At 35.1% G+C, this 27,516-nt stretch overlaps 1 protein-coding gene across 1 annotated transcript in view; it reads left to right on the top strand.

Moving 5' to 3' along the window:
* Positions 1-27,516, top strand: part of CCDC178 (coiled-coil domain containing 178) — a 193,074-nt gene that overhangs the window by 111,239 nt on the left and 54,319 nt on the right. Inside the window, exon 18 of the mRNA XM_072851284.1 lies at positions 18,597-18,746. Coding sequence (XP_072707385.1) covers positions 18,597-18,746 — 150 coding nt within the window. The remainder of the gene's footprint in view (positions 1-18,596; positions 18,747-27,516) is intronic.

Genomic DNA, 27,516 nt, shown 5'->3' on the forward strand with positions numbered 1-27,516 from the left:
TGTTCAGTTTATTTCAGTTATTCATACCTATGCTCCTTCAGTTCTCTTGGATATTCTTTTTCTTCTTTTCCTCAGTTTTCTAAATTATGGGATCAGATCATCCTGAGTTTTATGGCAAGAGAGTTTTCAGTTCAGTGGTAATCTAGTTAGTCTTTGGACATGAAACCCAAGAGAGAGACTTTGAGGAAACTGAAAATTTACACATTTACTGTGTGGAGATGTTATATGAATTTAATGTGAGTTCTGGTAGCCCACTTTAGAAACAATCCCTGTCTAATGGTATCTGCTAACATTCTTATTGTTGCTTTATAGACAGCTTTGACGTAGTGGTATATTTATGCATGTCTAAGGCCTTTGTTGGGATGTTAATAGTAAAAGTGAAGTTTGACAGATTGGATGTGCTATTAATCTTACACTGGAGCAGTGATCCTATATTGCTGATGGCTCAAATGCTTGTAAACTGCATTAAAGATTGCTAGAATTTTTTTTTCAAATCTTGGTCTTGCATATGTGCAGTTTCAAATTCTAATACTTACATTTAAGACTGATTAAATATTTACTAGCTGATTTGTCCAGAGCACCAGGAAGATTTCCTTCTAAAGATTTTTTGCATGTGATATTTAGATCAGTGGCAGGCAATTTTTTCAATTAGAATGATCTTAACTATATAGCACTTTCATCTCAAACGATTCCAAAATGCTTTACAAACTGTCACAATTTATACACAGCTTGCCTTATCCGCTGCTGAAGTGCAGCCACCCTGGGTGAAACATAGCAACTATTCAACACTGCACAGCGGCTTGGGACTGGAAATTAAGGATCTCTCTGTATTTGTAATTGCAGTGGGAAATTAGGTAGGCTGAATGTAATTACCTGAGCTGGAATTTGGCCAGGAGACTGAAGTTAACACACCTACTCTTATGAAGAGTTCCCTGGGATTGCTAATGACCAATTTGGGTAGGACCTTCCATTTGTATCTCATCCAAAAGAAAACTCCTACAGGAATACAATGCCCCCAAGACCTTTCTTGTGCACAGCTATTGCACTGATACGAAGGAATGAACAGAGTTGGCATGTGATCATATGACAGTGTGACATGTGCTTAGGATTAGCAGTTTCAAAGCTCAGAAAAGATATTATTTAGTTAACATTTATATTTTTCTTTTTTTAAAATTTGCTGGGTGAGTAGGGTTAGTTAAGTACCCTAAGTGAGGAGATGTATAATGCAAGAATGATGGAACATTGGTATATCTATAAGGCCTTCTGTGAGAAAGACATGATATTTCTTACACTTTTGGCTGAGGGCTAGAAAAGATTAGGTTTACTTAATTGTCCTCATTGTATTTCTTTTTATTATCAGTGTAGAATGAGAATGTTTATATTAAAGCTGTTTTGTGTAGTGTGTTTCAATTTATATAATAGGCACCTATAGAGGCTAACCAATCTAAATTAGTAACTGGCATAATTATGTGTGGCCAATTGTGATGAGGTATGAACTAAAAAAACATGAAAGACAATATTCTCCTTCTGTTGAATTAGCTATTTCAGTTATCTCTACCATAAATATTTAGCTCCAAATCATGCAGAGCACAGATTCACAGGTCTCAGTTTACTAATACGTGAGACTTCTCGTAAGAGGAAGAAATGATGCAATGCAAAATATGTCATGTTGGACCTGCTCACAGGTGAGAGGAAATACCATGTTCACTTGTGTCTCCTCTAAAATTCAGTGTGGATTAAATGCTTATATCTAGCTTCTTTGCGGTGATCCATGTCAATACATACCCTCTGTCAGTCTAGTTTTATGATTAAGGCACTGGACAGGCACTTAAGATATGCAAGTTATGTTCTCAACTCTACATAATGTGTAAAAATTAATTGGATTGTGGTTTGATTCCTATTTGAAAAATGGAATGGAAAAATAATACTTACTTGTTGTAGAGAGAGGTCTTAACACCAAAATCTTAGTTTATTGGTAATGCAGCAAAAACGTTGTGGTAATAACTGGAAAAACCTGTAGATAAATACAGCTTTTCTCTTTCATTGCACAGAAGTCCTCTGCCATTCTATTCCTTTACAGTCTTCCATAAAGGCGAGAAAGTCTTATAATCTTGTGAAATATATGCTAGAATAAGAACTGAACTTCATCTTCACAGTTTTATTTTTCTTTGCATCTCATCATATACCAAGAGCAGTTGTAGGTTTTAAAAGGGTTATAAAGTCATGCTGGAATTGATCAGAATTATTTGCATATCTCTTTGAATGATTTGTTGCTAATGAGAGGACAGTTAAGCATTGTGCAAACAGATCAGGAACGTTGTTAGGTTTCCTAAAATCTTGCAGATATGCTGGTATTGGAAAACTGCATGGCACCTTCTCTAAATTCAGAAGCTCAATACGCTGCATTCTTGGTATGTTCTGCACCTGACAGTAGAGTGGTATGACTTGTGCAAAAACTGTAACATGTATGTACTGTTCAAAAAAGTGTTATGCTACTTTCTTGCAGAGGATTGTTCATACTAGTTGATCTTTCAAAAGCAGAAGTTTTGGGAGGCAAGGATGTTATTTGCCTGTAGTAGTGTTTATGAGTATATGGCTTTTAGACTTTCCTACTCACTCCTACTCCCTTCCCTCAAAGGTGGCTGTTTTCCTCAAGTGTTTTGGAGAAGAACTGGGGACAAGAGGCATATGGGGATTTTTATGTGATACCATGCTAAATAATGTTTTGCATTAAATGCTCCTTCTAAGTTCCAGACACGTAATGATCCCCCAAGTGTATAGATTTTCAAAGACAATGTACTCTGTGTATTACAAATAATTGCTGTCCTTTCTCTGAAGTTCACATAAAATGAACTGCAATGATCCCACTGAATTGCAGAGCAAAACCAATGGGTGTATTTTCAATGGTTAAATTAAAATATGAGATAACAGCAAGAAAGAGTTTGAAAATAGAAAAGCTGAGTATATCATCTTCATTAGGTAGTGTAGATAGCACTAGAATAAATTAGTGGACTTTGAACGGTATGTGAGGAATAAGCCATTAGACAAATCCTTAGGTGTACTGCAAACAATGAACAAATAGTTAGGTTATAATTTTGTTATTAAATTTTTGCCATGTCATTGTTTTGACATATGAATATAAAACATAACACATTTTTCTTATACATTTGCACAGTAATAGCATATAGCAGAAATTATGTTCTCTAAGATAAGCACATAGTAACCCATGTGTCTAAAAGTGTTGTCTGCAGACAACAGTCATAAAAAATTTAGTTTATCCCTTAGATTTTTTAGCACTCTTCTTTGGCTGTTTGTACAGTCTGTACTGTGCTATCAGGTAAAGTATGTCACCAAATACATTATATTTCAGATATTAGTGTTAAAGATTATAACAGTTGTTCTGAATATGAAAAAATATAGTGATCTGTCATAACAGAAGGGAAAGTTTTAATTTCATGCCCAAGCATTCCTTTAATTTCATGCCCAAGATTCCTTTTTTATCACATTTTTTCTTGCCTGACCTCCTCACTTGTCATGGCTAGCAAATATTGACTCCTTAGCAGTACATTGTACGAAGTGTGTCATATCCTGTTTCAACTCTGGTAATGATTATCATTCTGTGAGCATCAGAGATGTTCAATGCCTGTATCCTCTGGCATCAGTTTTTAGGTGGTCAAATATCAGAAATCTGTTACCCTCCAGTTATAGATAATGTACTGTACTGAGACCTCCTCTCTTACTTGTGGGAGGGAGGTGACATGAGATTTTGACAATTCACCATTAAAAACAGACTTTGAAAGAACTGCACTGTAGTACTGAGCAATCTAATATTTTGATGATAAATCTAATGTTAGCCAAATCTAATATTAGCCTTTTGTCCAGAGAGAAGAACAGGAGCACCTAATGTGCAAGAGGAGCAACCAGATGGGTCAGCATCTTGGTAAATGTTATTTGGTTTGTAAAGAGGCCAAAGAAGCAGATCTTGCTCTGGTCCTGATCCACTGCGAAACGGAGATTGTTTCAACAATTCTGATTGAGGGACAAAGGAGAAGCTTTCTGTTTAGATAGCTGGAGGAACTGAGACTAACATGACTATCTTGAGCTTGAACCCACAGATGAAAGCATTCATACTTAGGTACAGTATGAATGGCTAGCCTCATTTTTATTATAGTACTACAGAACATGGCAGTAAAATCTTTTCCCCCTGGCACGTAGAAGAAATAGTTCTTCCAAAGTCAGCAAAGTCTAGCTCCTGCTGAAGTAGTCATGTGTGACAGTTCCCTGATAAGGAGTGAGGGGATAAACACCTCAGACCTTTATGACTCATCTACCACAGATGATGTTCTTTCCAGATAGGACATAGCCGTCCTACACTTTCTTGGTTCCTGACTTTCACTTTAGTCACCGAGTCAGTGTTTCTATATACTTTTCCATACATCATACCTGTAAACTGAGTGTTTTCCATTTTGACATCTAGGGAATTCTTTGCTTTTGTACTAGGAAAACTAAATTCTTAAGATGGTGTGCAAAATGGTTCATATTAATTGGCCTTCTCTGCACGAATACATAAACTGAATATGAAATATGACAAAGTGTCTTGTGAAATCACCCAAATACAGCCTTTTGCTGTCACTGGAATGCGCCCATCAGAGCTGAAGCTGTGTCAGTGGCTTTACTAAAAAATGCCTCTATTCTTAATGCCTCCTGAAGCTTTATCTATATTCTTATCAACCACTGCAGTAATACTGAGAAAGACTCAAAGCTAATGCAGCATGTGATAGAGTGATTGTATTTGCTTCAAGAACTCAGCAACTGCTCCTGTGATGATTGTGGATATGGGAACTTACTGCTTGGAGCATTCACCTTACGAATACGTACATCACTCAAAGATAGAAAAAGGTACCACTTTCTGATCACTGAAGTTCTTCAGGTTTTGTAATCCACATATAAATTATTCTCATCCTTATATCCCTCCTATCCTATCCTTGAACAATCTCCTTTTTTTTGTTGGGATTCTGTAGCAGAGGAAGAAAGGACATTGTGTGTAGCTCCCTTTTCTTTGGCAATTTATGTGCTGACCATGTTCTCATGATATTGAGAGAGAAATCTTCTTTAGTCATACATGACAGCACATCCATACACAGACAAGGGTAAAAGTACATTTAGAAGGTATTTCTCAAAAAGCTTTACTTGCTGATAGTTGCCTTTTTTTATCCTGGTTTTGGTCCCGAAATTATTTGTAGAACATGCTGGTGTGTGCTTTTAGGTTGACATGCGTAAAACTCAATTTTGGCTTATCCAAAACATGAGAATGTAGTTTCTTTCTCAGTGACTTCAGTTGTGTTAACTACATTTGAAACTACAAGAATGAGCAAATTAGACTGGGTTACCGTTTTTATGTAGAACAAGTACAACTGCTGTACCATTATTATAGAAAATTACAGTTCTGAAATGAATGAGCAGTGCTAAAAACCAAAACAACTGCAGAAAAGTAGGGACTTTAGTATCAGAAAAAAGAGCTTTCTTTAGAATTACTATTATATCATTATTACATCCTAATATATCCCGAAGTCCAAAGACAATTAGTTTGAACAGGCTATTTATTATATGAATGCTTCCTATAATATATTATAGATATAATATATTTAAAATTATAATATTATCTATAGAAACAATAATAAAATATTTCTCATTATTTAAATACTTTCTGAACTGCTTTTTGGTGAAATAAGTGTATGGATAAAAACCTAGAAAGACTGTGTGTCTGTATGCATGTTATAGTTACTTGCTTAGAAGATATATTAAATACCCATGTTTCCTGTTTTATGTAGAAAATGTCAGATTTCACACATCTGTTGAGCTGGTAGGATTCTGTGAAATTCTAATGAGGAAAAAAAGCTACACTCAGTTTAAAATATTTGCCATAGTTGTCCTTGTTTGTTTATAAGAGTTACTGTAAAATGTTATTCTCATTTGAAAAGTTCCAGCGAATATACTTTTACCATTATGTGGGAAAGTATATTTCTTTTCTGAGCATTACCAGTTTTTTAAAATGAGTGTTTAATAAAGAAGCCTCACTATTAATTCTTTAACAATCCCATGTAAATAGTTTGCATAAAATGTTGCAATTTACATAAACTATTATTATATTTTCATTTTACACAGTTACTGCACTAGATTTTATGAGACCATTTATGATTTGAAGTTTGGCTTCTCTGAGGCTTCATTTAAATGGTGACATATGCTATACAGTGAACATCCAGCAGAATTTGTTGTAATCTTCTGCGTCCTAGTGTTTGTTCTCTGATGTTGGTATTTCTTGGTTCTTTTTTTGACAGTAAATGTTGTCTTGACATGCAGTGGCCAATGACAAAAGTGTTTTGGAAGATTATTCCCGTGAAGCGTGACCATGTTCTACATTATGTTTGATGTTACCAAGTAGGGAAATCCTTGATACCTTTTGTGTAGCATTGCACTACACTGTGGGCAATATGCACATGCAGATACTTTTAAGGACATTGGTTCCCTTTTTATACCTTCGGTTTGTTTCTAGAAGTTAACCCCTCCACACTGGCCTCAGAATTCTTATACTGAAGGCAGGCAGAGTTTCCAGCATACAGCAGCTTGACTCAAAACCTGCTGGATGCTTCTTTTTTGGATTCCCAGCCATCTCATGTCTTGATTCTTGGCAGTCTGCACATCTTGCTGTGTTTATGCGATGGATCTGATTTGTGTGTACTGCATCATTTCTGCTGTTTATATGTTGGGGCCATCATTACATTTATGTTGTAGCTTTTAGACAGAGAAGGTTTGCATAAAAAGACAGATCTTAGATTTCACCCTAAAGAGGACAACTGAAAGGAAAACTAACCTCTCTGCTTCATAAACAAGGAATTTCTGCCAAGGGCTCTCTGTAGGGTAGGGAAATGAGAATAAGGTAATCTCTCAGGTTTCCAGTTAGGAAGATTTTAATATAGTAGAAAGAGTTTGAGGTGCAAACATAATTGTACATACAGCCACAATATTGCATTTTCAGAGAGCTGAACTATGCTCTTATTGATCTATTTTACCTAGAATGCAGACCTGTTCTAACAAATAACTGAAGTTCTCGTATTCTATTCTATTATAATCATAATATATTCTATGTTTAAAATTTAACTTCCTTAATATTTAAGGTACAGGATACTTCTGAGGTTTTTCTTGAGAAAGGTGATAGAGTTGACACAAAAAGTCATTACTTTTAAAACTGTTCATTAAAAAAAAATTAGGTTTTGTTCAATTTTTCATTAGATGTTTAGTTTGGTTTGGTGAAGATTTTCTAAACTGCCCTTTTCAAAATTTAAAAACAGTTTATTCTAATTGGAGTAGAGAGGAGTGGAGATGCATTCTCTTTTATTTAAAAAATCTGGAAAAAATAAGGTAAGGAGAACAGATTTTTTGGTGCTCCCTCTTGAAATGAAAGTGAGGATTTCTTCATTGGAAAAGATTAAAAAAATCTTTTAAGGAAGTTTATTCATTATAAATATTTCAGTAAGTGCTTTAAAAGGCAAAATTAAGTCTAATCTTCTTAATTATCTCAATATTGCCTATAGAAATAATCAAAGTAAATAAGTCAACAGTTCTCCAACATCAGTTACTGGATTTCAGAATTCCATGAGAAACAATGATTAAAATGAAACTATATACCCATACAGGAGGTCCTAGGGAATTTTCATAAACAAAAATCTAGAAACTGAACTTTTACTATGGATGTTTGAATGGACATGACTACAAAAAACGCAGTGGTCAAAAAAAATTTCAGCCAAGAAGACCACTGGGTGTCAGTCACGTGCATTATCACTATGAACTTTTCATGGAAGCCAAATGGCTTGTCAGTGGACCAAAGTACGTAACTGAGATTAGCCAAAATACGCTTCTACGAAATTTCATTTAGAACATTACTTTAGAACAAAATATCAATGTTGATTACCATCAAGGGATTAGCTAGTGGTATTAATTTTTCAAAGAATTATAAAAACTTCTGGATGCAAAGTCTGCAAGCTGATCCCTCTGACTGTGGGGAAATTAAAATGGATGAATTTGCAAAGCCAGAATTGAATGCTAATATTTTTATGGTTGGCTACAGTGCTTGTCAAAATAAAATATATTATTCTGTAAAATCCAGTATATTTTCCATGTTTCATTTAATGAAGCAACAAAAGATTTTTAAATTTCCAATGAATTTAATAAAAAACCAGCACACTTATCCCATGCATCTCTTTGTTTGCACCTTTCTCTCATTTAGAGGCACTGTAGTCGTATGGGAGGTATGTGTAGGTAATAGATATTGTGTTGAATATTACTGTTTACTTTTTTGATACCTTTCTCACTTTAATTTTTACAGCTATACAATTGAAAGAACATTTGGTTTTGCATTAGCATCTGAATAAGGAGGTTTATTATTTATTTGCTTCATCTACTCTGCATAGTGCCATTAATGCAAAAATATTAGTCTTTGTAATGACAAAAAGAAAGTGTGTATCTAATGACCTTACTGTGAGTAATTAGCCTTTTCTCCTAGTGATGCAGAATTGTCCATCCCTAAATATATAAGAAAATTAAGAACCTTTATAAATCTTTAACTGGTCATAATGAAATAAATAAATGGACGTTCCCATGCAGTTTCATCTTTTCCAGAATAGCATTGCAAGTGAAGTTCTCTCTCGTAATATGCTCTAAAAATATTGACAGGTATATATAATCAAACAGTGATGATATAGAAGAAAAATTAATGAAGCAATAATAGGCAAATAAGTTTGTGTTTAACAGTCTAAAACTACGTTATGCAGAAACCAATAATGAAATCGTAAACTCTTTTTTTTTTCTTTTCAGACAAAGCATATAAACTTAAGGTATGGAGGAGGATGTAGGATTAGAGAAGTTCTTAATTCTACGTAATTTCAAAATCTTTTTTATACTTATATCAACTTTAACCTGAGTTTCGATACTGAATTGCATTCCATTCTATTTATAGATTGACTTTATTCCAAACAAGTAGCTTTTACTTCTCCTGAAATAAAAACTTTCTGTATGGAAAAGTCTGCAACAATGAATGTAAATTCAGTGTTAAAGTTTTAGGGTATATAACACATTTCGAAGGAACATTTTTATATTTCTTGTTTCCACATTATTCTCAATAAACACAAATGTTGGTTTTAAAGCAAATGTATTTTTCAAAAAAAATGTAAGCATCTCTTGTGATATAGAGGCATTTTGCTACCAACTGCATAGCTCTAAAGAATTTGCTTTTTATCTTTTCTGGTCTTTGAATGATTGATGTTTTCTTCCATTAGCATTCAGAACCACTGGATCTAATGAGATCCTCTTCAATCAATCCCTGATTTACTGGCACTGTATATCATAACCATTATTTCCAATTAACTTGTAATAAAATCTCTTAAAGTTACACTTTTCCACAGTTAACATCAAATCCAAGATGTGTTTGCTCTTCCTTTTTGTTTTATAGTCTGTTGTCATTCACGTTTTCTGCAACAGCAGTGTTATTTATTCAATTTCTTTTTGTCTTTGAACTTTCACTTGTGTTCTGCTTGCTTTAATACTTTTTTTATTTTTCACTTCTGTGGAGTCACTAATTTGCTCTTCTGCCTTCTGAAGCTATATTCCTGACACCACTGGTGGAGTCAGTGACCCCTACTACCTGAAGGCGTCATGCTTGTACTTCCAGTTCAGTGCTTTCATACCAATCTGTTTCCAGGATATCAAGAAAGAAAAGGACTGTGACTTACTGAAGTCACATATCCAAGTTGCTGCCAGCAAATCAGTACTGAGCCCTAGCACAATCGTGGCACCAGATGTCATGAAGATCTGTCTTCATCAGTTCATTTTCTTTATCTTCTTACAAGCTGCCAATTCTTCAGTGTGCTTCCCAACACAATTTTACATATTTTTCAGGAGCTATTGAAGGCAATTACCAAGACCTTGAGATTGATCTCATATTGGTTCAAGACTTAGGAACTTTCCAGTCTCCTGCATGTCCCTTGAATTTGCCTATACATAAGGTATACATGGTTAACATCTATAAGCAGTTCCAAATTCTGGTTTTGCAACAATGACAAAAGAAAATACTGGGTCACTTTCTAAAGATCTTGAATATTGCTTTTCTCCTTCAGAACATTTGTGATCATGACTGATCACAAAATTGAAGTAGAGGCAAAATTTTAGCCCTAGACAAAGCTCTCCCATCCTTGATTCTTTCAGTAAGAAAAATGTATTTGTCTCTTATCCACAACAAAATTAATTAATTGTCAAGCAGCACTATTAAGGTACATTTCTAGTCAGCAGGGCAGGGACAAACATTTCAAACTTTTGATAGACATGAGAGATACTTAAGTCTTTACATTCTGAAAGACAACTAGTTCTTCTTGTTCAGAACTTCTTTAATTGTAGCTATCGACAGACCTGATACTGGAGCATATGCAACAATCTCTGGAGTTTTATTGAAACCATTAGAAGAAGAATTCCAGAACAGCCACTTCTTGACTTTCAAATAGGTTGGACTCCACAAAGCAAAAGTTTCTTCCCTGTTATCAGGGTTTCTTGACTGCGGATAAAGATAGGACTAAAAATGCTTAATCAGTTGTGAGGTCTGGCCAAATCTTTCTTTAACACTGATCAATTTAATACACTGCTAGAGCCAGAGCCATTTACGGTTCTTTTATAGGTGTTTTGATCACAGGTTGAGTCCCCAGAATTCTGTCAGTAGTAGCAGGTCACCATCAGGTAGACTGCACATGTGCTTCTGATTCTCTGCTTCACAATTTGGAGGTAGACACCTTAATGGGAAGGAGCCCAACTAGATATTTATTTTTTTCTTTCATATCTGAAAAATCAGTGTCACTACATACCCTGTAGAATGGACTGTTTCCTGGCCTTGCAGCTGGTCTCCATTCTACCAGTTCAGGCCTTCAGACTGTCAAATCCTTTGATTTCTCCAAGATGTATGCCTTTACTTCATTTCCAGGTCTCTAAAGAAGGTTGAAGTGGTATAAACTTAAATATTTCTAGTACTTCAAATTTTTGCATCCTTTTATTTTTTGAGATCTTCTGCACCAATATAATCATGGATAAAGGGTACATCAACATAAAATAATCTTAGAGTATTCAGATCTTATTCTACAACCACGGTCTCTTTTTAGTGTCAATACGATTTACTTCGTGTGCCAAAAATAACTTTGAGGAGGTCAAGAATATTCCATACATAGAAAAGACAGTATATGAAAAAATAAAAATATTTTTCAGCTTTGGCTGACATGAAGAATTGTGACCCAAAAGGTATTATGTACTATTTACTTTGGAATACTTGTAAGGTTAAAGCAGACAGGTCTGTGCTTATATTTGCTGATATTGTTTTAGTAGCTTTATTATTTTAGTAGCAATTTTTTTTCATTATTATTTTAGCAGCATTTATTATTTGTATAACTTGCCATCTGCAGAAATTTTCTCCCAAACATTTAATGCATATCTGGTTTTATTCCCCATATTAATTCTCCACTTGAGTCCTTATAAGAATTAAACTTGTTTTTTTCAAAACTGTTGGAACAGCCATTTGGAGTGCTGTATTATCAGTGAAAGGCTACTTGTAGTTATTGTTACTTTAGTTTGCAGACAGGAAAAATAAAATCCGTCAGAAAACATTTTACACCATATTCCTACTGAAAGAGTAATTAATTTGTTCCAAAAGGTCTCTAGCAAATTATTCAAAAATATGATCTCTCAGTTCCCTCTGTCAGTCTGTGCATATATACTTAAGCATGCATTTTCTAAAATTCCTCCCAAACACAATAAAGCAAAAATTCATGCCATGGATGTAAAAAGACATTGTCTTTCAGATGAAGAGTTAGTTTCAGTAACTCCAGGCTATGTGTTTGTTTTTCTTTGGCTGCGGATACAGGGGAAGACCTGTTTCAGCTCAGAGACCATCAAAATCTGTATTAGATCAGTATATAATATCAACAACGTAAATCCCCTGACTCATGTTAGAGCTTGTTCAAGCAGGGCTCAGCTGTTTCCACTGTGTACCTTGAAAGGGTTGCAGTTCTAGAGATTTATTGAGTTCCTGCATGATCCTTGGTGCATAAATTACCAACCATCAAATGCTGGTGGCAGCATCAACAGGAGATCCCAAGTAAGGAGAGTGAATCAGTGATTATATCAGATCAAATTATGTTGTAGCTTCTGTGACCTGTAGAGCCCAAACTATTTGCTAATAAGCATTAGTTGCATCAATCAATCCTTAGGCAGGGGAAAAAACACCAACACCTCATGCTTGCTTTACAGTAACTTTATTTTCTGTAGCTGGGGGACTTGCCAACTGTGTTACAATGACTTTGTGACACTTGGTATCACCATGCTCTTTATGCGCTGGGAAGGGGCACATATGATGTGTCACAGACACTACTGGAAAAACGTTGCTAAACTCTGGGGAAGCTCTGTGGAGTGGGAGGGGCAGATGCACATGAACACAGTAATGTTATTTTTTTAGATAAGTTATCTTTTACTTTGCTTTTCATATTATGAACAGGATACTTTATGCCTACAAAAGAAACAGTCATTCCTGCCTGGGGAAACCAATTTCATTCCTCACAACATCAAGTTTAAGTAGTATAACCAATTAATATAGATCCTTTAATAATTAGTTTATTGTGCTGATGCACCTGATTGTCAAAATCAATTGTTCTTATCTTTCAAATAAAACACTGCTGTCAGAGTGACCATTCAAAATGATGATTGACCCTGTAAACCACAGGGATTTATATCATGTTTATAGGTATATCATTATGTGGACAAAATCATTGATCCTAAGATTTGTCTCTACAATTCTTCACAAACTTTTATCACATAAACCTGCAACCATGCAACTGCAAGGAAGACCAGAGGAACTACAGGCCAGTCAGTCTCACCTCTGTGCCCGGCAAGATCATGGAGCAAATCCTCCTGGAAACTATGCTGAGGCACATGGAAAATAAGGAGGTGATTGGTGACAGGCAGCATAGCTCACTAAGGGCAAATCATGCCTGGAAAATTTGGTGGCCTTCTACAAAGGAGTTACAGCATTGGTGGATAAGGAAAGAGCAACTGACGCCATCTACCTGGACTTGTGCAAAGCATTTGACACTGTCCTGCACAACATTCTCATCTCTAAATTGGAGAGACATGGATTTGACACTCGGTGGATAAGGAATTGGCTGGATGGTCACACTCAAAGATTTGCAGTCAATGGCTCGATGTCCAAGTGGAGACCAGTGATGAGAGGCGTTCCTCAAGGGTCGGTATTGGGACCGGTGCTGTTTAACATCATTGTTGGTGACATGGACAGTGGGATTGAGTGCACCCTCAGCAAGTTTGTTGATGACACCAAGCTGTGTGGTGTGGTTGACACGCTGGAGGGAATGGATACCACCCAGAGGGACCTTGACAGGCTTGTGAGGTGGGCCTGTGCGAACCTCATGAAGTTCAACAAGGCCAAGTGCAAGGTCCTGCACGTGGGTCAGGGCAATCCCAAGCACAAATACAGCCTGGGCGCAGAATGGATTGAGAACAGCCCTGAGGAGAAGGACTTGGGGTGTTGGTTGATGAGAAGCTCAACATGACCTGGCAATGTGCGCTTGCAGCCCAGAAAGCCAACCGTATCATGGGCTGCATCAAAAGAAGCGTGACCAGCAGGTCGAGGGAGGTGATTCTGCCCCTCTACTCCACTCTCATGAGACCCCACCTGGAGTACTGCATTCAGCTCTGGAGCCCCGAACATAAGAAGGACATGGACCTGTTGGAGCAAGTCCAGAGGAGGGCCACGAAGATGATCAGAGGGCTGGAGCCCCTCTCCTATGAAGACAAGCTGAAAGAGTTGGGGTTGTTCAGCCTGGAGAAGAGAAGACTCCAGGGAGACCTTATAGCAACCTTCCCGTACCTGAAGAGGACCTACAAGAAAGCTGGAGATGGACTTTTTACAAGGGCATGTGGTGATGGCACAACAGATAATGGCTTTAAACTGAAGGAGGGTAGATTTAGATTAGATATAAGGAAGAAATTCTTCACTATGAGGGCAGTGAGGCACTGGAACAGGTTGCCCAGAGAAGTTGTGGATGCTCCATCCCTGGAAGTGTTCAAGGCCAGGTTGGACGGGGCTTTGAGCAACCTGGTCTAGTGGAAGATGTCCCTGCCCATGGCAGGGGGTTTGGAACTAGATGATCTTTAAGGTCCCTTCTTACCCAAACCATTCTATGATTCTGTGATTCCATGAACTATAAAAATTATTGGATCACTTGCAACACAAAGTGATTGGTATTAGTGTACATAAAAGGATGTCAGAATAATGTGAAATACATTTTCTCTGTGCTGAATACAGCAAGTATCTCTTGCTTGTCTATAACAGTCACAGCTAGGTTAGTGGTGATCTCTGTTTGCAGCCTAAAAGGACTGAAGTTTAGTTATTACAAGAAATTCTGTATGGCCTGAGCTACTGGACTGATAATTCATCATTGTGTTGCATGGCATTGCATCTGGTTTCCTATTGCCTAGTTCAGCAGCCATTGTGCTAACAATTTGTTGATAGTTTTGAGGAGGGCATTTAGTGTTTTTATTTTTTTCTTGCTTCCACATATTTTATTATCTCAGTATGAATTTGTATTATAGCAGACAGGAACTACACTTCAAATGTGTTCAGCAAACACACAAAAAAGTGTTCCAGCTTCCTGCTGTTCCAGGAAAACAGAGACACTTCCTAGGCTGCTGTGTTGAATACGAGAACATAAAGAGGACAAAGTATATGTGCTGAATCGGGTAGAAATTTCCTCTAGCCTCCGATACCAGATGTCCAGGTAGAGTGTAACAACAGGGCAAGCATGTTGTAATACTTCCCCAGAATAATCACCTGACTTTCTGATCTCTTGAGCCCAATTTTTTTATTATTATTTAATAAACCTCAGTGGATATTTCCTCCTAGAAATTCTATGTCCCTTTTAAATCTCTGTACATTTTTGATATTCATAAGAATCCACATACCTTAACTACACATAGTGCAAAGTAATATCTTCTTTCATTTGTTTTTAGTATGGCCTTTGCTAGTTTCACTTGATTTCTCTACTCTGCAACTCAAGTTTCATTTCACGTAAGAGCCTTCAAGAAATTCCCCTGAATTATACTTTTTTCCCACTGAAGAAAGTAACATCATTTGAATGTAGAAATTTAGAACATTTATTCCCATATTTCAGACGTCAGTTCCAGAATGTTTGAAGTTGAACGTATCTGTAGACAAAGACTGACGTACCGGAAGTCTTTGATTCAAGTTTTGCTGAAGAGCAAAAGAACAAGCACATGAATTGTGGTGCTTTTTATCAGTTCACAAGTCTACAAATTCAGAAGTCTGAGTGCCAGAGATAAAACAAATGTCAGGATTGTCTACTTAAATATCTTATGATCAGTTTTGAGATTCATAACCCTGTTCTCATAGAACAGGAGAAAGAGGTGTAGTGTATACTCTACTGTATATTCTGGCATGCTGAGTTTGGTCATAGTTTGACCATTCCTCTCTTTCATAAAGATAAAATGCTCTTAAAGACTTTCTTTTTTCTTGCCTACATGCTGGGAGATCCTCTGTAGAAACATCAATGAGCGACAGTCAGGTATTTAAAGGATTGTGTGCTCTTTGCTTTCTTAACCTCAGCTCATCTTTCAGAGGAGTGAATTAGAGAAAAAGAACCATTTCACTTCATGTGTCTCAGCTGACATAAGCTATATGGTGAAGCAATTTTTGGGACTGGGCAACTAATGTAACTGGTCATATAGACATAGCCACTGAGTCTTATAAAATCTGGAGAAGGCTATTTTCTTTTCTTTGGTATGTTGTTGTTATTTGCCAAAATCTGGGGACCATTTTGAATGATACAAAATAGTAGGACTTCACTCATTTTGTACTCAGGTATCTATATTGGTGAAAATTACTATATTGATGTTCATATTCCACAAGCAAATTTTTCTGTCATTTTTGCATATTCCTTACATATGTGAAAGTACTGAGATGCTGAAAACATTACTTGTTTGCAGGTATTGAATGCTAACATCTTAACATCAAGCATTGTATGTTTGTTAAGGAAGGTATCAACCTGAAAAACAGGTTTTACCTCTACCCAAAGATTAATAAAGGAGGTAATCACATCTTCTTCACTAAATTCTACATCTTGCTTTTTATTACTTTGAGATTTCTGAAAGACACATAGCATTTTAATATTGTAATGATGTAGACACTGACAGTTCTGTACAAGAATAATTTTTTTATCTGTTTGCATAACCACAGCAAGTTTCTAGCCAAAATTTTCAGAAATTACATATAAATACAGATACAAAAGTGGATATATCTTGATTAAGACATCATGTAGAAAAAGGAGTAAAATCATTGTTAATATGCTAACTGTCTTGGGAACTCCCAAAATTCAAGTAGCTCCAAGGGATGGCTAGGAACCTGTTCAGGCATGCTGCTATTTCCCTTGGATAGTTTTGTCTTTAAAAGGTGAGAATCTAAATTACCCACTTGGGAACAGATTCAGAAAACATATGGATTCTTCAACATTATCACTGTGACCCCAGAAGAACTTAGACGTTATTAGTCCACGAATTCACAGGATTTTTTTAGAGACACAGGAGATACTAAAGCAAGGTTTGAATTTTATCAAAATTCCCTAGCCCTCCTGGGTTCTGGGCAAACTTGTAGCTAGAATATATGGCTAAAACGTTTGTTGTTTCAGAAGTGTTCCCAACATGTATTTATGTTGCCCTTCCAAACAGAGCTTGAACTAGCAGCAACAGGGTCTGGTTCTTTTAGGATTCACATGTAAATGTTGGCTTGAACCTTCAACCAGTGACCTGGGAAAATTAATCTAAATTCCTTTATGCTCAGAATGTATTTTTCCTACCTTGGACATGTGTCTTTTGACTTTAAAAGTAGTCTGTTGAAGGGGAGAAGAGCAAGAGGGAGATAAACAGAATAACATGTAATATTCCTCTCTCAAAAATAAAACCAAAATTTTTTGTGATTCCTTTCTTTGGATTTTGGTGAGGCAACTACTAGGACAGGTGGTTGCTCCACACCTCCTGTGGTATCATTTCACTCACAGTTTGGGACTGTCAAGTCAGAGGGCTACCCTCGCTCTTGCTGGATTGAGAGACTTCATCCAGGGAGGACCCGATGGCAACGTTTGCTCCAGCTGCTCTAGCTGTTCTGCTAGCTCTGCGTTTCTGCAAGGGTACTCACAGCACATGGGATTACAAATGGTCCTCTTGTATAAACTACTCCTAGCAGAGCTTTTAGACTCTTAACTTTTGCATTAGAAAACTTTAAAATATTGCCTTAGATTAGGGCAGCCACTCATCACATGGACATTTGGGCTTTATTAGTTGGCCTAGGCTTCTACACGCTCTCATAATTGTAAACTCTCCTCCACTCCACTTTATAACGTGCATACATTTTTAACAGCAATACCTCCCAAATACAACAGGCAACAACATATGTAAATACAGTAAGTTTCAGGCTTGCTCCTTGGGGTATTTTTTTGTGCATCTCTCCTCTCTGCTGGGTAGCACTGTCATCACTAGCCGTGTTTTAAAAATGCATTTTAAAGATGTACATTTCAAAATATATTTGAAGGAATATTTTGAAATGTGGAAATCAGTCATCCTGGTTTATAGTTGTGAAATTAAAAGAAATTCTGAATGTCAAAAGTCTCTGAAATTTCAATATTCTACTAACTCTATAGGTAAAAGTCTACCTGGGCTCCCCTTCCCCCAGGTGCTTTGTAATGGAAAAATAATGAAAATTAAAACAGAATTCCATGTCAAAAATCAATTTAAAAATAAATTAAATCAGATTGTAACTTTGTCACCTAGATAAAATACCTTAGAAAATTATGTGGCTGTTGCAAGATTATGCATTGTAATCAAAGGAAGTTCAGTCAAAATCGGATTTAAAGGAATGGAAATATTTCCTATTTCAGAAGCATACATTCCAGACAACTTCAACTTCACCTGGTAGCAAACTATGAGAGTCAAAAATTATATTAGTCTTTAAAATCAAGTTAATCAAAATGGAAACATGAAAATTATGAAGAAAATACATGAGTATTGCATTGTGTCAGTTTTACAAATAAATTGGAAAATTAGAGTTTTGAAAAGTAAAATGTGGGTGAAGAATTTGATGTATTCTCTGGCAATTAAGACAAGATAATTTCTACGCAGAAAGGTCTTATGTAGTAAGGTAGAGGATATGTTCCTTTTAGTAGTTTCTACTGCAACTATTTACAACATCATTTTCTGTACAAATCATTTATTAATAACATTTACTTCAGTACAAATATATTCAGCAAAATCCTAACCACTTGAAATTCATTTGCAGTTTTTCCATTTGTTTCACTGAGACCATAATCTTGTCATCTATATTTTGCAGATGTTCATAAGTGAATGAGTCAGGGAAATGTGGAAGTGACCTATAATTTTATTTTTTAGAAAGGTATTTTGCAGTAAGTGTAATCAAATACTTTTCTCTTTAGGCTGCTCTGGAGCAAATCATTAAAGAAAATCTGTGGTTAGCTCAAGAATATCAAATCTTTCAGAACTACTACTTAAACAGTAAAGAAGACCTCACAGAGCTCTATGACAATAGAATCAGGGTGGAAGCTGCCGTTAGAGATCATCAGCAGGTACAGTGCTAATATCACTCATTTGATTCATTTATCTCATCTCTGAAATTCATTTGATTAATGCAGCTACTTAATAACAATAGAATACTTGCTAGTAATACCTATCACTTGAATTCTTATTTTCTTCCTGGCTATTTCACACTTTTTATATTTTCATTTTTTTGCTTGACTTCTGGATTTTTTTTATTTTTACAGAGCAGTTCATGTAAGGTATTCAAAATTCATTATTCTTGAATTCCACTTTGGCACCTGAAATGTATTTATTTTTGTATATAAATATATTATGCAGTAATTAAAATGTACCTTACTATTCTCCATAAAACACTTTTTCTGGAAATTGTGAGTTTTACAACAGTTACAGTCAGACTCTGTAAGCCTTTAATTTAGAAAACAGTCAAATGAAAATGAAAAAAAGGTAAAATCTAGTTTGAAGAACTTTCATGATGGAGGTATAGTGGCCAGGTGTAAAGTTTTATTGACTAATTAGTTACATTTAAAAGGATAGGTGTTGTGTTTTTTGTTTTTTGTTTTTTTAAAAAATATAACAGTGAAACCTGTGGAACCCAAGTCAAGTGATGTTGTAAAAATTTGTTGTGGAAATGTAATGCCAATTCACAGAAAAAAGTCTCTTCTGTTTCTTTCCTTTGTATTTATAGATAGCTCTCAAAATATAGGCCTATCAGTACCAACTATAATAATTAAAAAAATATTGTTCATATATTTTAGTCAAGTTATTGCTCGCTTGCCTTTCCTGTCTTCATGTCTGAAAATTAATATGCATTTAAGTCATCATGCTTACAGACCTTAAGTTCACATCAACAATTTCAGGTAAGAATCTTTATTAACTCAGGTCATTTATGCAGGAACCAGGTCCTGACATATTTATATTTTAGTCTGTTCTCTAAAAGTACAGTGTAGAACTCTTCAAGTAAATAAAGTAGATGTGAAATTCAGATTATTTGCTAGTACTTTACTCTTATCAATCCATTTTATGTCTTATACCCATATCTTCATCCATTGCTTATTTCCTCATATACCACCTCAGTTAATCTCTAATTTTAAAATTCAGTGTATTCAGTTTGTTCCTGAAAAATATAAATAAGAAAATCCTTTCCAAAATATTCTTGTTAACTACATAGCCCTTCTATATTTCAAGAACAAAACTGTTTTTAAGTCATATATTCTTAGGAATACCCATATTTGGAGAACAAGTTGGAGATTTAAAACATAAAAAGTAGAAGAAATGACTGCCTATCTTTCTTCTCCAAGTGAGTGTCAATTATGTTCTGTCATTATGGTAGCAGAGGCAATGCCATGAGTGTTGAAATGTTTTCTTAAAAGGTCTGGATTCTAGAAAGAATTTAAAGTATTTTTTTATGAATGCAGAATTTGGGCATACTTTCTTCAAGCCTCTCTACAGAAAACTATATCTATGTTATGTTATCATCTGGACCTTTTATTTCTTTGGATGTAAGAATATCTGTCTTCTACATTCTCAGAATTTAATAGTTCTTGGTAATATTTGTGAAACGGATTTCCCACTCAACAGTTTACCTCTTCTGGACGTAGTATGGATTATATTATCATGCATCTCAATGATGTAGTCTGGAAGCAAAGAAAATTGCAAATGAGTTGGCATATATTATTGCTTTTTTCCTTCTCAATTTGAATACAATAAAATAAACATAGTAAAATATAGCAAAATAGCAATGCAATACCAACAGGATCTAGTTTCATCAGCAGTGCTATATAATCATTTGTCTGGCTTTTAAAAATCTTGTTTATGAAGAAAATGGTTATGAGTATGTTGCTCTTCTATAGGATCTTATAATCAGCATTACAATACATACACCTAGCTTGTGTTAGAAATTAGTGATGGCAATGTTTAGAATTTCTGACAGTCCTCTGTGCCATTCAGCAATGGTATGTGTATGAAGAAGAGAAATTCTATTCACAATATTAATTTGAGGATTACAGAGACAACTGATCTAATCTGCTTTTTGATAACTCTTCACTTTGTTAAACGAATAACTAGTCCAACTATTAAAACAAAATATTTCTACCATTATCACATAAAGAAAGTATTTAGAAATTATGACAAAAGGAAAAAACGTGTTGATTACATACAGCTCCTCTAAAAAGAAGCTGTATTTTCTTCTTAGGTTTTTGCTAATAAGCAATTTAGAACTGCAACAGAAAATCAATTCTGGAGGAGTGTCAAAGTAATGATTTTTCTAGGTGCTGTGCTATATATATGCATTACAGTGACATGAACATTCAAGAAGAAGAAAGTGTGTTCATCCTTCCCTAAATCCTGAGAACTTTCTCCCCTATATATACAATTACTCAAAATTAGAAACCAATTTTTACAAATACTAATGTAAAAGGCAAATTGCTTTTTTTTTTTTTCCCCCATAATTTTAACTGGCTATAGTAACTGCTGTAACTAATGAAGTACGTATGCCTTGGGATCCTAAGTAGCTGCTTTGTTCAGCCCCAGAAAAGGCTCCATCTTGATGATAGGTGAAATAATGCTTTGGTAAGGTGAAGTGTTTTGTCATGACTTTATAAGCTTCTTTGCACTAAGGAAGGTGCCCTTATTGAGTGGAGGGGATATACATTGCTGAGTAGAGGGGCTGTGCCCATAAAAAGCATAATACCTTCTTCTGCAGAGGGAATGCAAAGGCATGCTCTTGGGAGGAGATGAGTGTTTTCTTCCTATTGCTATACATATGAGGTGGATGAGAAGAGGATTTCCTTCCCCGCTGACATTTTCTGGATGTTGGTAACTTTTCCTCTGGATATTTATGGAAAGCCTAGCATGCTATAACAGGTGGTAGGTAGCCTGACAGATAACACACATGCAAGTTTCAGGTTTACTGTGAATGAGAAAAGCATCCTTGCTTTCATAAATTCCTGTGATTAATGAAGAGTTACTCTGTAGCACTGGTAGTATGATGTTTTCATGTGCGTGTGTATAATTCTACTTCTGCTTTTGTCTTCTTAACTCTGTGCCATGATTATATTATAAATTCTTCAATTCTAACTAATTTCATGAGATTTTATGTTTTTGTTAAGCTTCTGAAATCAAAAAGCCAAGTAAGGATCTCAGCTTTAACTAAGAAGAGTTGAAGTTTCTAAAGTTGTTTTTTGTGTAAGATGTTACAAAAAGTGATTCCAGTGAACTCTCAAGGATCAGAAACCAGAAGAGATTAAAAAAAGAGTCCCAGGAGACTCTGTGGAGAAGAGTGAGAATTATCCTGAAGAACAGAGAGGGAAGGGGGGGCCGGGGAAGGGGAAGGGATAAGGACAAGAGGAGGAAACTTCATAGAATAAAGGAAGGAAATCTATGTAGGGAAGAGTGGATGCCAAAGGAAGTACCAGAGAACGTACAGGGAAGGCAAAAACTCTATAAACAGAAAAATGACAGAAGTGGGTGGTCAGAAGAGAAACACTCTTGATTGTCAGTAGTGTCCTGTGAAGGGAGGAACTTAGGTTAAGTGATCTAAATAGAGAATAAACTTTCTGTGAAGTAGAAAGGAATACATAATATGACAAATGTAAGGGGTGATGATTCATTGTTTTCATCAAAATTTTAAAAAAAGAAAAGCCACAGTAAGTTTTTATTAATTTTATGGTGTATATGTTCCATTAAAAGTCTATTTGTCAAATTGTAACCTCAGATATTTTCCCTGCTTCTGGTATAAACCAGAAGACCTTGGTTCTTAGAGAGAAGCATTTCAGAAATGTGTTGTGGCATGTATAAGCACAACATCACGCATGTGAGAAACCTTTTCTGGCTTCATTCATATTTACAGTGCTGATGTTCAGTTTTTCAATATTACTTTTCTCTGCAAGAGTGTTTGGAGTCATCGTTTTTTGTGTTATGAAAAACAAGCAAGTTAAGCTTAAAGGGGGATATTCACTCTAGTGTGTCTGTAAACTAAACTCCTAAATGCAGATATTTAAAAAATTCTGAGCTACCATTATGTTCCTTTGACTTGGTATAATTTTTTAAATCACATTCAAGCATTTGAAGGTTTTTAAGCCATATTCTTATTGTGTGCCAAAGACTCTAAAATCTGCTAATGTTAATTTGTAATCCTATCTCTAGACAGTATTTTGTAGAGATTTCAAATGACCGTAGAGATGTAATGGCTATATGACTTCGAGATTATGTTTTGCTTACCTAATTAATTTTATATTTTTAAAAAGTATGGTATTTTTGGATAGCTGCTGGTCAGACCATAAATACATAAAATTTAGTTTAATTAACAAAAAATAAAATATTTTTTCTGTCTGCAAAGGTACTTTATTACATATATAATCACTACCACAAAGCATTTGTATTTATCCTAATGTTTGATTTGATCAAATATCAGTGCAGTCTGATACTCTTATTGTCTGTTAGTTTACTCTCTTTGAGAAAGACGCTTCCCTCCACAAAGACATTCTTTAATTTGGTTTCCCTTGTATATATCTTCCACTAACCAGTGGCATGTCTGTCATGTTGGATGTGCTAGCTTCATTATAGCATGAATCCCACATTTCCATCTTTTCTAGATGACATTGGAACAAACACTGGTGGATCTGACATTATCTTTAAACACATGCTATTTAGTACTTAATATTTTCCCTAAATATTTGGTTTTGAGGGAAGTTAGATTTTTTTTTTATAATGATAGATTATTTGTGCATATTTTGATGTGGGAGAATCTTGTGTGTAGAAAATTTGTAGGTTTGTCTTTATGTGGTAGACTTTCAGTAACGAAATGTTGCCTAATACAGCTTCTGCCCTGCAAATATGTAACAGCAGTTTCTTCTGGAAATCTTGATGGCTAGTATATTAGCACCAGGAATATGATTGTGCATGAAAACCAAATGTAATTATTTACCATATCTTTCATAGATATTAGAATATATCTTTACCATATCCATATCATAGCTATTAGAATATCTATTCCATGAGTAAAATTTGATACTTCCAATGTATTGCACTAACATGTCAATGATTGTACTGTAGACATCGGCATTTGTTCTCATAATGAAATTAGAGTTGATTCCTGAATAGAGAGGTATGAGATGTCATTTGAATATTTACTTGAATCTGTCCTTAACACTGCAAGTGGTACAGTCTTACAAGACTTTAGTAATTGTTTTCGTTCATATAACTTCTATTTAAAAATAGTCTCCGTGCAAATTATAATTGCTTTAAAATGCAAGTAAAATATTCATTCTTGTATTCATGATCTGCTATCTTCACGTGGCCACATTATCGTAAGAGTTTGGGGGGAGGGGCTCTATTGATTTCTGGGGTTTTTTTACTTTCTGGATAACTGACATATTATTGCAGTAAAACATATGTAGGGTCAATTCATGCTGAATAGTTATTAGAAACCATGATAACAAAAGTCATTACACTGCAGTTCAGTTTTGACAGTAAAATTTCTGCAACATTATCACAAATCCTCATGCATTAGTGCAATGATCCTTACTATAGTTTCATATTAGAATCAAAAGACTGCTGTAGCATGCTTGATACAAAAAGTCATGCAAGTCAAGTGAAGTTCTTTTATGCTTTTATAGAGAACATATTTTCATGTCTTTCTCATGCATGTATCTGACTCTGAGCCCTCTTGGATATTTCTGCCTTTAGTATATTGCTTATCTGGGATATAATTGTTTTGAAAAGAATGTCCCTGTTGTTTAGAAAGACCAAATAAAATATAAAGTAAATCTGACAATGGACACATGTTGGTTTAGGCAATTAATTGCTTCTGATTTTGTTGTTCCCATTCATTGACCTAACTGAAAAGAATACTGTTCTCATATAAACAAAAAAATAATTTCTGGCTCTAAATTGTGTTTTTGCTTAGTCAGTTCACTTATCGGGAGATCTTGGATTGCTTTATGTCTTCACAAGACTAATAGTGAAAGCATGGATACTATTACAGCAAAATATGGCCCCCCATTCTCATTTCCTTACAAATCTTAAATGAAAAATAATGTCAAGGATTCAGTGTGAAAGAAATAAAAATTCTCATAGAATAAATATCATAATTGTTATCTGTTTTTAAATTAAATGTTTAACCATCTTTCAGAGCTGTTTTGATTAGGAACAGAAATGGGTAATGGAGCCAACATTTGTTTTTTGCCAGTATAACAAGACTAGATAGTAGCTAGTAAGCAAAAATGTGTCATTTCCAGTATTTTTAACTGAGGTTCTTTCTGCCTTTAGAATTTGACATTACGATAAATTGACAGAATAGCCAGTTTCATATGAAAACATGAGGGAAAAAATGTATCTTCAGCAAGCTTTTTATTATGCAAATTTACTAAACTTTCTTTGAGCTAATTATATTTAAACAATGTAAACATCGAGTTAATGTTATAATTAAATTTGAATCAATAACTCAATAAGTTCAAATGACTCGATCAGAAAATTAATACAACAGGCAGCCAAATCAAATTATTAGTTTGATAGCAAAAGGAAGTTATTGAGATAATTTATAGAGAAGTCAGTCTCCTTTCCATATGCATCAGCCATATCAGTGGCTAGTTAGCTTACAGTTTTGTTGCATAGGACAGAAGCAGTCCCAGAACACCATGATGTCTGTAGAACTTCAGTGTTAGTAAGATCCTACAGTCTTCCAGAAGATGTCCCGTTACAGGAAGTGAAATCTCTTTGGTTTTTTCTAAAAGAAATATAGAAATTTGATAATTCATTTAGGCATTTATGTTTAAAATTGAGTATTCTCTAATGCCTGAAGAGAAAAGATGAGAAAAGATGCTTTTTTTCCTGTATGTTCATAGGTGTTTTCAGCATACTTGCCACCTTTTCTGCCTTGGTACCACCTATGATATCAAGACAAGCAAGATGAATCAGAATATTCCAAGTAGTTGTAATGGCTCAGGTTTCCTATAGTAGACAGTCTTTAAATAGGGGGTCATGGATGGCAATGCCATTATGCACAGACCTTGATTTCACAAAGCCAGAAACTTTGACTATAGATCAAATATTCCTCCAGAGCTATATTGACAGGAGTTGATGCTAAGGAGGTTGTGATGTCAGCTTTAGAGTTTAAAGGTATCAGGCAATTAAAAAAAATTATATGTCTTAAAACATCAAATAATTTAATCAGTAGAGGGTTTTTTCATGTGTTGAATTGCTGCATATCAGCAACTTCACTTAGAGACACAAGATCAAAGAAACTTGTGTGAGCTCAGTTCTTCCACTAGCAGCTTTTTACCTTAAAGCACAACCTTCTTTTTCATTATTTCCTAATAGATTCTACCTTTAATTAAAAAGAATGTAATTGTGTTCTTTTTTCCCCCCACATCCATATGCTTCTTCCAGACTCTCTTCAGCACAGGCCGAACAGAATAGGAGAAGACAGACTAGGGTAGCACCTCTTTTTTTACTAATCAAAGTAGAAAGAGATGGACGTTGTTAGCACTTCTACTAGACGATTCCTTCTAACATGTACACAGACATTAATATGCTTGTATGCACACACTGCAAGAAAGATCTGGTCTGAGGCTGATCACTCCTCAGTCAGCTGGTAGGTGTGATCTTCTGTCTTGTTTCATGTATCCATGAAAATACTGTTTAACTAGGAGACTTAGCTTTGGGCAAGTTTTACAATACACTTGGCTTAGGAAGTAAACTTTACCCTGATCCCACAGTTCTGAGATTTTTGTACTGGAAAATCTACATATGTGTGCTGACTTGCCCCTAATATAACACTGGTTTGTTCTGTAACACTTTACAGAGATGTTAGAATTATTACTGTGTCACAAATTTATTTAATTAGAAAGGGCAGAATCAACAGGCAGAATAGCTTCCATTATTAAATTCAACTCCCCCCTCCCTTTTTTTTTCTTTGAAGTTTTTAGTTTCTTTCTCTTATTTACATGTAAAGTAGCCAGGTTGAATGGTTGCAGAGTAGTAAACAACTTCCTGAGGAAACGTTCAAAAGATATCCATATCTTATCTACTTTACATGTTCATTTTTAACCACATGGATTAATAGTTTGAGATTTACATTCTTATTAGCTATATAAATTCACGTTCATTCACATTTACTTCAAACTTACATTAAGAGCATCATTAAGGTCACAGCGTTATAGCTTAATCTTGCAAATACTTTATAAAAATATTTGGTGTCAAAATAGCTTGACTTAGCATTTAATAACTGACCAAAAAAACTTGCAGCAAACAACCAACAAAATGCTCTAAATTAATAAAAATCATACTTTTGCTTTCCTTTTTAGCTCATAAACAAAGTTATTAGAATCTTTCAGGATTATAAAGCACACCTACACTGTAACTCATACCAAATGCCTTACTAGGGGTACTTATGTTAAAGTCTTATTAGGCCTACATTTCACATGCTTGTACGCTTGAAAAACGAAAAAATTCTTAATAGTTTAACATATAAGATTAATGCGCCTTGTTATGCAAACTGTTATTCTAGAAACTGGTAGAAACTTTGTATTACACCTTCTTATACCTTTCTGCTCAGAAAGGATTAAAATAGCATACATCAGCAAGAATGGTCTCAGCTAGAATTAGCTGGAAAAAGTTTGACAAAACAATTCTCAACTGACTGTGTTGGACGTCCGTGTGTATTTATGCATACTCTGAACCAGTCATGTGAAGATACAGCTCCAGAACCTCTACTGGAACCAGGGCTTTACTAGCTGTAGCCCATGGAACTGAGGCAACCAGCTTGTGGTTTTTAAGTCAAACCTCTCTCTGCAGTTTGGG

This window comes from Ciconia boyciana, chromosome 2 (genome assembly GCF_034638445.1).
Source record: "Ciconia boyciana chromosome 2, ASM3463844v1, whole genome shotgun sequence".
NCBI classification, from domain to species: Eukaryota; Metazoa; Chordata; class Aves; order Ciconiiformes; family Ciconiidae; genus Ciconia; species Ciconia boyciana.